Raw genomic sequence first — 15,367 nt, forward strand, 5'->3', positions numbered from 1 at the left:
GCTATGGTCCAGTTTGGTTGATAACGTAGAGGATGGCATAAAATGCTACTCAATAAATAGGTGATTTTATTGTTTAACCATATTTCTTAATTTGGAGCGGCAAGATTTTCTAACTTCCCTTGCTGAAAAATCTGTAGGTCCGCAGAAAATGCTTGTTATAAGTCCTCCAACCATTCCCCCTGACCCTGCATGCAGGCTGAGGTCACAGGCCTTGGAAACCAAGGGTGGGGCAGAGGAAGGGCGTGTTTCCCAACCGGACAAAGCCCACATCTCGCCTTCCACTGATTCAGATACTTAAGGTTGGAGCTTAATACAAGAAGAGAGGAAAAGACCAGTCATCACAATAGCTCCAGAAAGGAAGGGAGTGCTTATGAATGAGAAAGGAGTAGGGGACCAAGGGAAAAGAACGCCTTTGGGAAGCAGTCAGACATGGAATCACAGTAAGCAGATGGGAGCCTGTTCCCCGATAACCATCAGTAACTAACACAGTTACGGAGGAATGCCTTGAGGTCAGGACTGATCCTGGTGTCTGCAGCTGGGGTTTTTGGGGAAATCAGTGCAGTAGTAAAGTGCGTTTTGGGGTACAATAGCTCTGATTCCAATCCTGGCTCTGTCACTTACTAAGTGTGTGGTCAGTTGACTTCTATAAGCCTCAGTCTCCTCATCTGTAAAATAGGTAGGATAGTATATCCTTCTCTGGGTTGCCAGGATCAAAGGAGACAACATGGAAGGGAAACTGTCTGGCACAGGACGGGCACTCAAGACACTTTTCAGAAATCTAGGTTACCCTTTTGCCCTGGTGAATGATATTTACTCAATGTCATTCACCAGGGCAAAAGGGTAACCTGGATTTCTGAAAAGCATCCTGAAATACGGCAATTTCACCAAAACAACAAAGAGGAGTTGAGAATGAGATTGCACAATGACCTTTCATCCTGTGGTTACATCTGATATGAGAAGTAAGCTGGTAGCAACAGGCTTTGAGATTGATGAGAGGATCCAATGACCTTCTCCATCCCAGTCGAATTTCACTGCTGCTAAATGGATTAGATTTTGCCAGGGTAGAGCCCAGTTCACATGAGCCACCCCAGGCCAGAGGTTTGGGCCTCGCTAGGATCAGGGAGTACATTCTGGAGCTGGGGGACAAGTAACTCTGGAGACTCCATTCATTCCCACTCCACAGGAGACAGGTAAAATGTATTGAAGAAAGTAAGTCAAACCCTGCTGATAGATGATGCCATCCCCCTACTCTGGACCAAAACATACTTTCCCAGATCAGAATGCCTATGGGGGTTTAGTAAGGTCCTAGGTGCCCTGAAAGGGTAAGTAGAGCTGGACAAAACCTGAAAGCCTAAATCAACTTGACTTCCTCTAGTCTATTGCTGATATTCTGTGTTCACTTCCCTATCTGCATGAAGGCCTCTGGGCTAGAAAATCAGCCCTCTGAAACTACCTCCCAAGCACCAATATGACACTGCAGAAAATGATTTGCAGCCAGAGCAACTAGATTGGAATCTTCTCTCTGCTACATACAAGCTGTATGGCCCTGGATAAGTCACTCTGCTTCTGTGAATTTCTTTTTTCTCATATATGGCGTAAGAAGATTTGTTTATTTTTTAAAACGTTAGAAGCATCTATTCAAGACTCCGTGAAAGACACAGATATTAAAAAGTCCATTCACTAAAACAGCACATAATCTTAAAGACCTTTTCTTGTACTAAGATTTTGCTTTCAGTTGCTAAAAAAAACAAACTGCTGATTGTGGATATGATAAAAAGAAAGCTGTATGTCTGTTTCCCATATCCTTAAATTATGTATGTAAGCTCTGGCATGTAGAACTCACTCTATCAGTGGAGTTCTCTTCTCCTTCCTCGTCCTAGCTTCAGAACCAGGGTCTTGTGGAATTCCAACAAAACCTCCTTAGAAAGGACCGACTGAATTTGAGGCCGCTCCACTGGTCTGAACCAGCAGAGTCAGATGAGTGGGTGAGTCACAGTCTCGTTCTTGCTAAGTCATTTGTGTTTCATTACATGATTTGCATACTGGTGGAACAGGTCTGTACTGTCCTCTCACTTCATTTCCATTGCTCTTGGGACAGCTCTGCTAAGAGTGAAAGGGAGGCTTTTGTCCTTCCTTAGGTCCCTGCCTACCCTCTTCCTGGAAGCCAGTCCAGACCACTGACACTCAGTGAGAAACTTTCTCCCTTCTCTAATCTCCTCTATGGCTCTCACTGGGCTCTGGTTCATGTGCCTGGTGGGTGGCTTGCAAACATAGCGTAGAACTAGAATTTCTTTCTGGAATGTTCTTTACTTTCAGGACAAAATAATTTTCTATTGACTTTCTCCTCCTTTAGAAGAAAATCAAATCTTGTCTTCTGTCACTATCAGAGGGAGGAAAGAAAACTACCATCTTGATGAGCACTGTTCCAGAGCCTGGGCCAGGTGCTTTAAGTTACATTATCTCCAATTTTCACAATAATCGTGTTAGGTGGATACCACTGGGTCCATTCTACAGATGCGGAAATCAAGGCTAAAAGAGGCCATGGTACTTGCTGAAGGTAACTGAAAGATATGATGTACATTGAGCATATTTGCCTCTTTCTGAGTCTGTGCTCTAATCACAGAACTGCCTGGCTTCCATAGGAAATCACTGCTTCACCGGAAGTCTTCATCTTTTTATACTGGACCTCTGTCTTTCGAGAAAAGCAGCAGTTTGAGGGCACTACACCAAAGGACAACCTCCAAGGGACATTTGGAACTTCAGGCTCCTCTAATTCACCTGCACACACTTCCATCAACCCCCACATTCAAAACACAAGTATACAGCTTTTCTGAGAGTTAGAGTGGAAGAATCTCTCGCCTGATCTGAAGCTCAAGGGGGTCTAAGAGCTGACTCAGTATACCTCGTAGCAGAGGTGAGAGCCGCTTCCATCCCCTCGCCCACCCCAAGCAGAGAACGCAACCAGCTGTTTTGCCACTATTTACTTCTCTGGCTTTCCACACACAATTATGAGCTCTTTTGGTGTCCCCAGGCGCTCACACAGGGTCTGTCACAGAACAGGTACTCAGAAACAGATGGATGTGTGGCAAGGTAAATGAATGTTACAGGGAGAAAAAGGAAAAACATCTGGCGCAGTGGTTTATTCCCTTTGGAAACAACAATCTTGCTCCCGCCAGGAGTTTCCACGGCCACTCCCAGGATCTGTGGGTACACCTCGTGGGCATACCAGATCCCGGGTTCCAGGACACCAAACATGCAGAATAAAACCTCAATGACTAACAAGCACGGCCCAGAGAAAGGGCTGTCAGAGCACAGCCACTTCCCCATTTCCTTGGCACCCAACAAACCCTGTGAAAGACAAGCAGTTCTCGTGGGACAGCACAGTAAGAATGAATAGAGAAAGAGTTCAGCAAAGACGTTCCCTACACTACACAGGCCCTTAGCAATCTATCAAGTCCGTGATAAGGAGACAAGGAATTGGAATGAAAAGGAGGATGGCCCAAGAGTGTCAGAAGAACTGAAATTCATTCATTCATTCATCAAATATTCATTGTACACTTACCAGGTATCAGGCATTGTTTTGGGAAATAGGACACAGCAGTGAATCTAAGAGACCAAAAAAATCTCTCCCCCGAGAATTTACAATCTTTTTTTAATAATTTTTTTTTTAATAGAGATGGGGTCTCACTATGTTGCCCAGGCTGAACTCCTGGGCTCATGCAATCCTCCTGCCTTAGCCTCCCAAAGTGCTGGGATTACAGGCATGAACCATTGTACCCAGCCAGAATTTATAATTTAGTTAGAAGAAACAAACAAGCACGTAAATATATAGTATGTCAGGTGGTGAGAAGTAAGGCTCAAAGGGGAATAGGGAGAACAGTATCAGAGGAGGGGTCTGTCATCTTCAACAGGGGAGTCAGGAAAGGCTTCTGGAAAGGGACCTGAAGAAGGTGAGTGGACAAGGTGCAGAATTCTGGGAGAGGGGGGAGAACAGCAGCTAAGGAAAGGCCTTAACACAAAGTGCTGCCTAATCCAACCTGCAAAATGAGGAGCTGGGAGTGATGATCCCAAAGGTATTTTAGACTCTCAAGTGTGCTCTCAATTCCCTGGTTCCTACCAGCCATCCCAGCTGTACTGAACTGAATACCTGCTGTACTGAACTGAATACCTGCTGTACTGAACAACTGAATACCTGCCGTACTGAACTGAATACCTGCTGTACTGAACTGAATACCTGCAGTTCTCCAAATCGCCATCGTCCTTTTCACCTTCACACATGTAGTTCTTCCAGTCTCCTCTTTCTTGATGTGACTACCTCTACTGCCACCCCCTGCTCCAGGTTAGCATAGGGGACACAATTCTGAGAGTCCATAATATAACCTATACATCCCCTTGTCCCTGCTGGACAATGTACCAGACTGTTATGTACCAGCCAATGTACCAAAGCAGGACATTGTCTACTGCTTCTCTAGACTACATTATGCAAGGATGTAACCATCTCCCCATTCCCACTCCTAGCATGGTGCTTGATGCATAATAGTCCCTCACTAAGTATATACCAAAAGCTGAATGTTGGATGCACAGGTGAGTTCCTTAAGGGCAGGGCCCAGGTCTTATTCACCTCAATATCCCCAAAAGGTAGCAGAGCACCCAGCCCAACAGAGGAGACACCAGGGGTGCTGCATGAATTGGCGTCTGCCCTCGTGTTGGCATTTTATCCAGATAGCATGTCATCCTCAACCTCTGAGCAAGGAGGTTCAGGGTCAATCCAGATGTGGTCCTCTGGGGTTCAGGCCAGGGCTCAGAGGTATAAAGCATAGTTTATGCTTACATATGCTGTGGGTTTGTGTGTTTCTTTAAATTAGAACTTGCATTAATCTCTAACAAGCCTTAATCTCACCCTTAAGCTTCTGTGCCCAGAGATAATTTGGTGTTTCAGGCATGGTTTTTCCAAGCTCATCATTTGGCAAAATTTATTCATTGACCTAACATGAAGTGCCCTTAAAGCTATGGAGGTTCTGGAAGTGGCTGCTGCTGAAAGGCCTGGAGTGGAGACACTGGTGCTTCCGGTCTGACATTCCCTGAACTTGACGGTAATGTGGCATAATTTTGTCTCAATAGCTTCCCATCTTCCTTTTTAGCACTTAGGGAAGTTCAAACTTCTTTCAAATAGAGCCATAGTGATTGAGAGATAAATAGACAGGCCATCTCATCCCATTCTTTCATCCGACAGATGGGGAAAGTGGAGTTCAGAGAGGAAAAGTGGTAATAACTGCAAAATAGACATGATCACCTCCACTTTACAGACGAGTACACTAAGGCTCTAAAGCTATATAAAGCACTCATGGTTTCATAGCTAGTCATGGATACAGCCAGATTTGATTCCACATCTACTTGATTCCAAAGACAAAAGCTGTCAATGCTAAACCAGGCTGGCTCAAATGTGATTCTCCCCAATACCCCAGGGAAGCCATGAATCACAGGCTGCATGAATAAAAAAACAGCATGGGGTGCACCTGGGAAGCCAGTCTATTTCCCCAACTCCAGCACTTCCTGAAGCCCAACATAAAAACCCTGGGGGAGGGTCTAAGGGCTTCTTGGACTGACTGCAGAGTCTCCCACTTTCTCTGGTGGCCCGAAATGGTGTCCTTTCAACTTCCTTTAGAAAGTTTTGCAAATCACCTGAGCACAGTGGCTCATGCCTGTAATCCCAGCACTTTGGGAGGCTGAGGTGGGTGGATCACCTGAGGTCAGGAGTTTGAGACCAGCCTGGCTAACATGGTGAAACATCACCTCTATTAAAAAAAAAAAAAATATATATATATATATATATATGTATATATTTTAAAATAAAAACATAAAATAAAAATACAAAAATTTGCTGGGTGTGGTAGCACGTTCCTGTAATCCCAGCTACTCAGGAGTCTGAGGCAGGAGAATCACTTGAACCTGGGAGGCGGAGGTTGCAGTGAGCCGAGATCACACCATTGCACTCCAGCCTGGGTAACAGAGCAAGACTCTGTCTCAAAAAAGAAAAGTTTGTAAATCAGCCGAGCACAAAGGCTCACACCTGTAGTCCCAGCACTTTGGGAGGCCAAGGTGGGTGGATCACTTGAGCCCATAAGTTCAAAACCAGCCTGGCCAACATGGCAAAACCTCATCTCTACAAAAAAATACAAGAATTAGCTGGGTGTGGTGGCATGTGCCTGTGGTCCCAGCTACTCAGGTGGCTGAGGTGGAAGGATCACCTGAGTCCAGGAGGCAGAGGTTGCAGTGAGCCAAGATCCACTGTGCTCCGTCCTGGGTGACAGAGTGAGACATTGTCGAAGAAGAAAAACAAACAAGAAGGAGAAGGAGAAGGAGAAGAAGCAGCAGAGGAGGAATAAGAAGAAGAAAGCTTTGCAGATCAAATGTTACAAGAGCTGGGATTTCTCTGTAATATCACATAAGCATATGCCCTGGCAAAGAGTGCTGTACTCATTTTTTGGCCCTTATCTTTGCAGGTTGTTTTAGGGCAAGATAACCTTAGAGCTAAAAATAGAGTTGTGTACATATACCTCGCATGTGTGAGTTGTGAGTGTTGAATGTGTGTTTGTGCAAGAGTTCTGAAGAGTGTATATGCACAGTAGGGTGGGAGGTGGGGGATATAATGATATGCTAAGGAGAGGATGGATTGATGGATTAAGGAGGCTCTCCTTCTCTTCTTTTTTAGACACAAGGTCTCCCTATGTTGTCCAGGCTCCTCTCAAACTCCTGGCCTCAAGGGATCCTCTCACCTTGGCCTCCAAAAGTGCTGAGATTGCAGGCATGAGCCACCGTGCCCAGCCAAAGGAGGCGCTCCTCCCACCCTCTCTCTTCCTTTCCCCTCTCCCTTTTCTCCTTATTCCCTCTTCCAGCAATATGGAAGCACTGCAACTTTTTCCTCCCTCTGAGTGATGCAAATAAACCTTCAATCAAAACATACTTCTCACCCATCATCCCCATAGAGATCTCCAGCTGGTAAGGAGGTAACTGGAGTTGGGGGCAGGAGGGAGGGGATATCTCAACCATCAAAGCAAAGGAGACAGATGGTCTCCTTCAGGCAAAATTTAAGTTAGGGTTAAGAGGTAATATTCCTTAAGTTCATCCTGAAGAGGTCTGGTTTTTGTTTGTTTTTGGTTTTTGTAGCATAGTACAACGAAAAGAACACACAACAATGCTAAAGTCTAGCCTGCAAATACCTTTTCTTTTCTTTTCTTTTTTTTTTTTTGTGACAGAGTCTCGCTCTGTCGCCAGGCGCCAGGCTGGAGTGCAGTAGCACGATCTTGGCTCACTGCAACCTCCGCCTCCCGGGTTCAAGCAATTCTCCTGCCTCAGCCTCCCAGGTAGCTGGGACTACAGGCGCATGCCACCACACCCAGCTAATTTTTTTGTAGTTTTAGTAGAGACGGGGTTTCACCATGTTGGCCAGGATGGTCTCGATCTCTTGACCTCGTGATCCGCCTGCCTCGGCCTCCCAAAGTGCAAATAGCTTTTCTGTCTCTTACTGACAGTGGAACTTTTGTTACTAAACGTCTTAGATTCAAGTTGGAGAGGACAATCAAAGCACACCTCATCAGGTCACTGAGAACCAAATGTCATAGAGTAAGTAGATGTGGTGCCAGGCACAGAGGAGGCACCCAAAGCGTGTCAGCATCTTCACCTGTTGTGCAGCTGTGAAGGCCACAGTGCACAATGCTGGCTTCAAAACAATCCAACATTTTTCTCTTGGAATAAAATGAAGAGACATGAAAAAAACGAACACATACCCGGTTCCTCTAAGCACTTTTATAAAAACACCGAAATTACATTTTTAAAATTGTTTCCAGCCCTGGGTAAAATATACACATGGAGCAGGAACCTAAGTATCTTTGCTGAATTTTCCTTTCTAAGAGCAAAACAAAAAGAAAAAGATGAAGAATGGAGGGAAGTGCTATTCATGAACATTTAAAACTCATGTTTAATGTTGTCATAGGTTGGGGCTCATCTTTCAGCTCTGCATCCTTGGTAATGGGAAGCCAATGTTGGCTTAGTTTAGAGGCCTCTACACTTGGAAACGATTGAGGAAAAAAACAAAACAAAAATAAAACAACCTCTCTGTTGTTTTTCCCAATTCCTAATTATGCTTTTTAAATAAGTTGAAATAAAAATGTTCTTTTTCCAAACAGTCTGTGCTCCTCTGAGCTACGTCTGACCTCTCAGCACCTTCTCACTCTGAACTCCACCAAAGCGGCTGAAAGCAGGAAGTGCCTTGGCACACACGGATCTCATTCAAGGGGAGAGGAAAGGCAGGGAAGCCCACGTGTAACTGACAAAGAAAAACAGAACAGCCCTCTGTCTGTACGGCAGCTGGAGGCGAACAGGGCACTTCACCTGCATTGCCCAACAGCCTTCAGGAAATCAGAGCAGACACGGCCATGAGAAGAGCAACATGGGAATCAAATCATGGTTCCACCACTGGTTGAAGGAACTTAAACATGCTGCTTATCCTCTCTGGTCCTTGGTCTGTGGATTTGAGAAATGGGGCATGGATTGTGTACTTCACAGTGTTGTTATGAAGTCATGCACTCTCACGGAGCAGAAGTATTTCGCAAAACTCAAAATTATTCTAAATACTTAGGTAATGATAATCCTTAAAGCCCTTCCTTCAGTAGAATACGAAGGATTGACATGGCGAACATTGCAAAAATTTTACCAGAAGGCTCGGGCTTGAGCAACAGTCCTGGTGTTTAAGTAAATTCTGGCAGTTCACTTTAATTCTCTGAGCCTTACCTACCAATCTTTTCCCACAATAGATTTTCCGAAAACGGTGCTGGCACCCTAAAATGTTATATTTAGGTTGATGCAAGAGTAATTGTGGTTTTTGCCATTAAAGTAATGTAGTCCAGGGGTTTTTGTAATGGCAAAAACCTCAATTACTCTTGCACCAACCTAGCACAAGTGGCTTTATCACTTTAAAATTTCAAAATGCATCCATCATACTTATCAAGCAGCCATGGCAAATGCTATTTTTATTTGAAAAATTGGGGAAAAAACTAAAAAGTAAAATAACTTCTGCTAAGGCAGTGACAGAGCTTAGATTCACACCTAACTTTTCTAACTAGCCTCTTTTTCAAGGATTTCACAGTGATGTCATGCCCCTAACTCTTTTGAGGGCTATCTTATCAGAAGGGATTGAAGCTGGGGCTGAGCACTGTTCAAATCAAAGGGTGGGTACTTACCACCAAATACAGCATGGTGTACATGGAGAAGGAGGCATGGCCAGAGAAGAAGGACTTCCTGCAAGAGCAAGAGAGGGCCATATTCACATCCCTGAAACACACTTGTCTGTCTGTCTTCCCTCCCTAGACTGTAACCTTTAGAGCAGACACTATTCCCTGTTCATTTTTGCATCCCTGGTAGTGCTTTGGACCCATGCCTGGAGGATAGCAGGCAGCCATGAATTCATGAATAAACTAAAGAATGAATGAATGGACTTACCAATGCTATTATCAGAAGTATTGATTTACATATCCATCTCAATCATCTGACTGTGAGTTCCTCAAGAATAGGAACTATGCCTTATTCACCCATCTAAATCAGAGCCCAGCTAGGAAGTGCTCACTGAACTGCACTGTATCAAAGGGGTCCATGCTCTGGCCATGGGGAGGTGGTGTCTCACCTGGCTTCCTGGACTTTGCTGTCATCGCCTCTGCATCTGTAGTTCTGAATGTAGCCTTCAGAGCAGTTGATCTGGCTGAAATCAGGGTTGCAGACGCTCAAGAAGTGAGGACGCAGGCGCCCTATGGACACTTTGGCAATGTCTGTGAAAGACTGGCTGATGGCACAGCCAAAGAGGAAGCAGCCCACTTGCTTATAGAGTGCTGCCACGTAGGGGTTCTGAATCGTCGACCGTGACTTCTTCAGGTAATAGATCCGGTAGAATTCCCCCGTGATGATCTAAAAGGAATCCAATAGGGGAATTAGGTGTATCAAGACTCCTCATCAACACTGATGCCATAAAGGATATTTAATGACATAAGAGAACATTCAGTATTTGCAAAGGAGTGTCCTAATTTTCTATTTATGAAATATACAGACACAAATACGCACAGAAAGAAAGATCAAAGTGCTAACATAGTTGGGTTTTTTAAGCCCAACATGACCATGTAATACCTTTGTAAAAATATACAACCAAATATATTTATATGTCTATATATGTGTGTATATATACATATATATATATATATATATATTTTTTTTTAAAGGGAGAGACAAATAAGAACTTAGCCATATAAAAGAAATACTAAATGAAGAATCAAGGACAAAGTTAGGGGTAACTATGATGTCACAGGGTCTGAGCAAATCTCAGGATTCTGGGATTGGGGGTAAAGGATCACCGACAATGACCTGACTGTAGTAAGGGCCTCAGCCTCGTGCTGACATTGGCCATGGGGAGAGTTTCTATGTGAAGAGGTGAATACACCATGGTTAAGTCCTGGGGAATCCAGATTCTGTCGCCAATCAGGTGTCCTTCAGCAATAATCTACACCCTCCAAGCTTCAGCCTCCTGCTCCATAAAAGAAGGCTGCTCACCTTTGTAGTTAGCTGTTGGTTCAAATAGGATAACATTAATGGGAAATGACCTGGATCATAGAAAGTAGTGCTTTTATTTTGCTTTGTAGAAGCATAGTGTAGTGAATGGAACACCAGTCTATAAACTAAAAAAACCTTGCAGTACGATGCCCTTCAGTGTTTGTGAATTTCCTCCAGTCAGCCTGTGCTGTCTTCTCTGATCCTGAAGATCCTTCTCAAATCATTCTTGATTTTCATACTGTATCTATGATATGATGCTTAGAGGAGATTTATCACTACTAAAAACAATCCACCAAGTACTGCTTACCTACTATATACCAGACATTGCTTTTATATTCTTTATGTCATGAAATCCTGATGCTTAAGATAGCTATCTTGACATCATTTACATCAAGAATGGGTGACAGCTGATGCTCTGTAAGGTAAACAGCCATGATGTGTACAATCACATACCCTGCTGCCTTTCTCTTAACTCTACAGTCTAGCCACAGCTACTTCCTGGTTGTAACCACAGCCCAGAGACAGTGATGGTCAGCTTATCACTCACCACAAAAGTCTCTTCACACTTCCTCCCAGGACAGGATGATGAGCTACACTTGCCCTTTCAGAGGGCAGAGAGCATGTGCACAACCACAAGGGAAGCAATAGGCTGGCATATCCGGACACTCCTTTGCAAAGGCTCCCATTATTCTTTTATAGGGGAGGAAGACATGAGGTCTGAACAAGGTCCTCGAGGGCTCCAAAGTCTGGGGAAGGACGACCATGTAGGAAGGAAACACCAGCTGGGCTCAGGGACAAACAGGTGCCGCAGTAAGACCAGCTATCACTGCCAACGTTGACACAGTGAACTCTGTGTTTATAAATGCTTTATATGTAACAGCTACATTTTGTTTTTCCAGATAATACTGAGTACAATTCCGTTTTAGAGGAACATAGTCAAAGGCCACTCTAGCCAGCATCTTGGCATAGCCATTTCCTGAGAGAGCAAAACTCGTATGTGACCCTGCTCAAAGACTATCAATTGAAGGAACAAACGAATGAAAGGGAGCAGAACGGTAGTCGTCAGAGCTGCCTTATTACAAAATTGGAAATATCCCCTAAAAGTTACCAAGAACGCTTTGATAACACGTTGCAGAGATTAAACTCTGAGAAGCATGGCAATTCATTAATGAAAGAGACCATTATATTTAGAAGAAACTTAGGTCCAAATTAGCTCGCATCTAAAGATTAAACCCAGGTGCAATGACTCCCTGCCCAGCATTCTTTCCTACCATTCATGATCTAATTCCCCTTTTGAACCTGTTTATACATTTACCCTATGTAACCTCACAGGCAAACAAGTTCCAGATGTTTATTACCACAATCATGTTCTCTTACTCCTTTTTATTCTTCCTTATTTATAAATTATATGAGACTTTATATGCAGGGGAAGAGCACTGAACTAGGAGTCAAGTAGCCCAGGTTCAAGTCCCTACTTGTTTAGTGAAATTGGGATAAGTTGGTTTCTCCATTTGCAAAATGAGGGCGCTAGACTCTGATTTATTACTTCATAACTGCAATGACATTTTTCTCAACTCTCCTGGGCTATGTCCATCATCCACCACTAGCCTGCTAACCAAGCACAGGTAAGAAGCAACAGCAGAGGAAAGTTACTTGCTCAGAGATGACACCACAAACAGGGAGCAGAATCAAGGCCCCAGGCAAAATCTCTGACCTCGGATTGCTCCCACGTTCCCTGAACCAGCCACTGCTACAGATTAAGGAACTGTTTCTAAGCAGGCGTGGCCTGAGGATCAGTCAACACAATTTCCTGTTTGATGCTGAGAACATGTGAGTTTCCACTGCAAATTAGCATCTCTTGCATGAATTTACTGATTAATCTCAGATGAGTCACCTTTCTGCTCCAGTCACGTCAGGGAGAAGGGGTTTGATTACAATTTAAGGATTCTTTTCAGCTCAAATATCCCATAATTCTAAAACTTCCATTTTTAGTGCCACACTCTTTTTTTTTTTTTGAGACAGAGTCTTGCTCTGTCGCCAGGCGCCAGGCTGGAGTGCAGTGGCGCAATCTCAGCTCACTGCAACCTCCACCTCCCGGGTTCAAGCAATTCTCCTGCTTCAGCCTGCCGAGTAGCTGGGACTAGAGATGTGCGCTACCATGCCCAGCTAATTTTTATATTTTAGTAGAGACGGGGTTTCACTATGTTGGCCAGGATGGTCTCGATCTCTTGACCTCGTGATCCGCCCACCTCGGCCTCCCAAAGTACTGGAATTACAGGCGTGAGCCACCGCGCCCGGCCACACTCTTAAGAAATTAAATTGCAAAGTAAGATGTTTCCTTCACTCATGAGAAGACAAGGAAATGAAAAAGACATTTTGCGGTACCTCAAATTCTTAATAACAATGTTAACAGCAGCCATCTCTTATATTTATTTTGTACTGTAATTTCATTTAATCTTATTTGTGAAGAAGATATCCCATTCCACAGATGGAGATACTAAGGCTCTGGGAGACCAGTGACTTTTCTGAAGGATTTGAGGCTCATAAGTGACAGAGTTGAGAGTAGAGCCCAGGTATTCTGACTCTTAAGTTCAAAGACCCACAGCAGACTACAATGAGATAATTTCATTATTTCTATCATTATTAAAACCAATTTCCACTGTAGAAGAGCAATTGCAGGTTTTTAAGGAGAGAGCCAGGCTGAAGCCATTTAGCAGACACATGACTCCAGGACCACATGGCTTCTGGGGCAGCCTTGACAGATTTTGGAGTTAATGAGCAACAAATTATGTATTTTCTCCATCCCCTTGTACAGAAGGGTCGGGGAGTTGACAACACAGCCATAAATCATCATTATGAACCAGCCGGACTTGGCTTCTTGTAATCCTAACCCTTAAAAGTCTATTTAATGAAATTTGGGCTGTGAAAGGCAGCCTGAATACCTCACCTCTACAGACGAGGCGAAGGCTTAAATTGTTCTCCAACACGTTACGCACCTAACTCTAGAGTCCTAGATTTACTGCTTTCGGACTTTATTCATTACTCACAATGTTTTTATTCCTGGGTAATAAAATAAATTATCCCCTCCCCCTCCCCCTACAAAGGGTCTGTCCCCACTCCCAGACTCCTGCCCCCAGAGCCCTCATTTCTGCCTCAGTCAGCAAGGTTCTGATATGTAAATTGTACTGCTGAGAAAATGCCTTCAATGTTGATCCCTTTCTGAAACAGCAAGCAACAGATTCTGGGGGTGATGGCAGGCTGCCAGGCAAGCAGAGAATTCTCCCCTACCTGCCTTTTAAAGCACTTGGCACAGAATCTGGAAACTAATAAAATGGGAAAGCATTGCAATTAAGCTACAAGGGGACAGAAAGGGATCAGTCCTCCGGCTGCAGTTTGCAGAGAGGTTGGCTCCAGCTCCAAGACAGCTCCTCTTCTTGTCTTTCCTGGTGAAAAAGAGCTCAACTGTCCACATATTCACAAGTATTTAACTGTTATGGAGAGGAAATATGAAGAAAAATTAGGACAGACTTTTGGAAAAGGATAGAGCATGAGGTGGTGAAAGAAGCAACAATGTGTAGCCAGAAAAACCTGAATCTTGCCTATTGCCTTAGGCATGTGACTTTACCTCTCTGGGCTTACAGTGTCCTCATCTATAAAATAAGGTTAATAATATCTACCTGGCAGGATTGTCAGGGAATTAGATAAGGTGATATGTCAGTCACCTGGCACCTAGCCGGAGAGACCTCCAAACGTTAACTTTTTTCTCCCTCCATTGGAGAAGGGGAAAACAAGAACAAAACAACAACCACAAAAACATGTTTTGTAGAGAATATCTCTTCCAAGAGCTCCTTGGACGATACTATACCTAACTGAAGAGTTTAGAAGCACCACCCCTCCAGGGTAGGACCAGAAAATGTGTGTATGGATGACACTGTTTTCAATCATTTTATCTAGTAAGCCTTTTTTTTTACACTTTTTTTTCTTTTTTTTTTTTTTAATATAGAAATAGGGTTTCGCCACGTTGGCCAGGTTGGTCTCAAACTCCTGACCTCAGGTGATCCACCAGCCTCCGCATCCCAAAGTGCTGGGATTACAGGCGTGAGCCACCGTGCCCAACCTAGTATGTCTTTTTCAGCAGATCAAGACAGAAGCAAAGTCTAAACCCAAAGCAGAAGGGACAACCCTACTCTACTGTTTTGTGTTATTTTTAACATTCCACTCTATTTATAAATAATCCCAAGAAAAGTAATATTTTTGCACAGCATCCTAACAATCTCTCTTTCAGAGACTGAGAACTCATCTTCCGTCTCTGAGTATGAAGGACAAACTTTCCTATACTCTGATCTGCTTACATAATAATATTTGTTTAGTACTTAAAGCTTACAAAGCACTTTCACATCCACTTTACTGTTTCCTTCTCACAACACCCTTTGAATTACTAAATTATTACCAACACTTACATAAATGAGTATGCTGAAGGCCTGAAAGGGCAGTGAATCACTTGATAAAAATGAGATGGCAAGAAGACTATCACTGAAGCTGGGACTTCCTTGTTCTAACGCCTGCGCTGTTTCCAATAGCATCAAGCTCGCTTTCTCTTAGAAGTCCTACTAGGCAGTAGTATGTGTGTCTCCAGAGAGACAAGTGTTCACAGAACACCCAGTAAAGGCCTGTCATCTTGAAAGGCACCTGCACCTCTCAGTTCCTGCTAGCCACAGAGGGTCAAGTTATTCTTCTACATCTCAGTTACATAAGTTAGTGAACTTCTTTCTGC

General features: G+C 43.8%; 1 protein-coding gene across 1 annotated transcript in view; it reads right to left on the minus strand.

The window, feature by feature from the left end:
* The window catches only part of PLPP3 (phospholipid phosphatase 3), an 87,079-nt gene that overhangs the window by 21,163 nt on the left and 50,549 nt on the right, over positions 1-15,367 (minus strand). The window contains exons 3-4 of the mRNA XM_012442668.3: positions 9,680-9,957; positions 9,240-9,297 (exon numbers count right to left, since the gene is read on the minus strand). Of these exons, the coding sequence (XP_012298091.1) occupies positions 9,240-9,297; positions 9,680-9,957 (336 nt within the window). The remainder of the gene's footprint in view (positions 1-9,239; positions 9,298-9,679; positions 9,958-15,367) is intronic.

Source organism: Aotus nancymaae, unplaced genomic scaffold, assembly GCF_030222135.1.
Source record: "Aotus nancymaae isolate 86718 unplaced genomic scaffold, 86718_ANA_hifiasm-v0.15.2.pri h1tg000007l, whole genome shotgun sequence".
Taxonomy (NCBI): Eukaryota; Metazoa; Chordata; class Mammalia; order Primates; family Aotidae; genus Aotus; species Aotus nancymaae.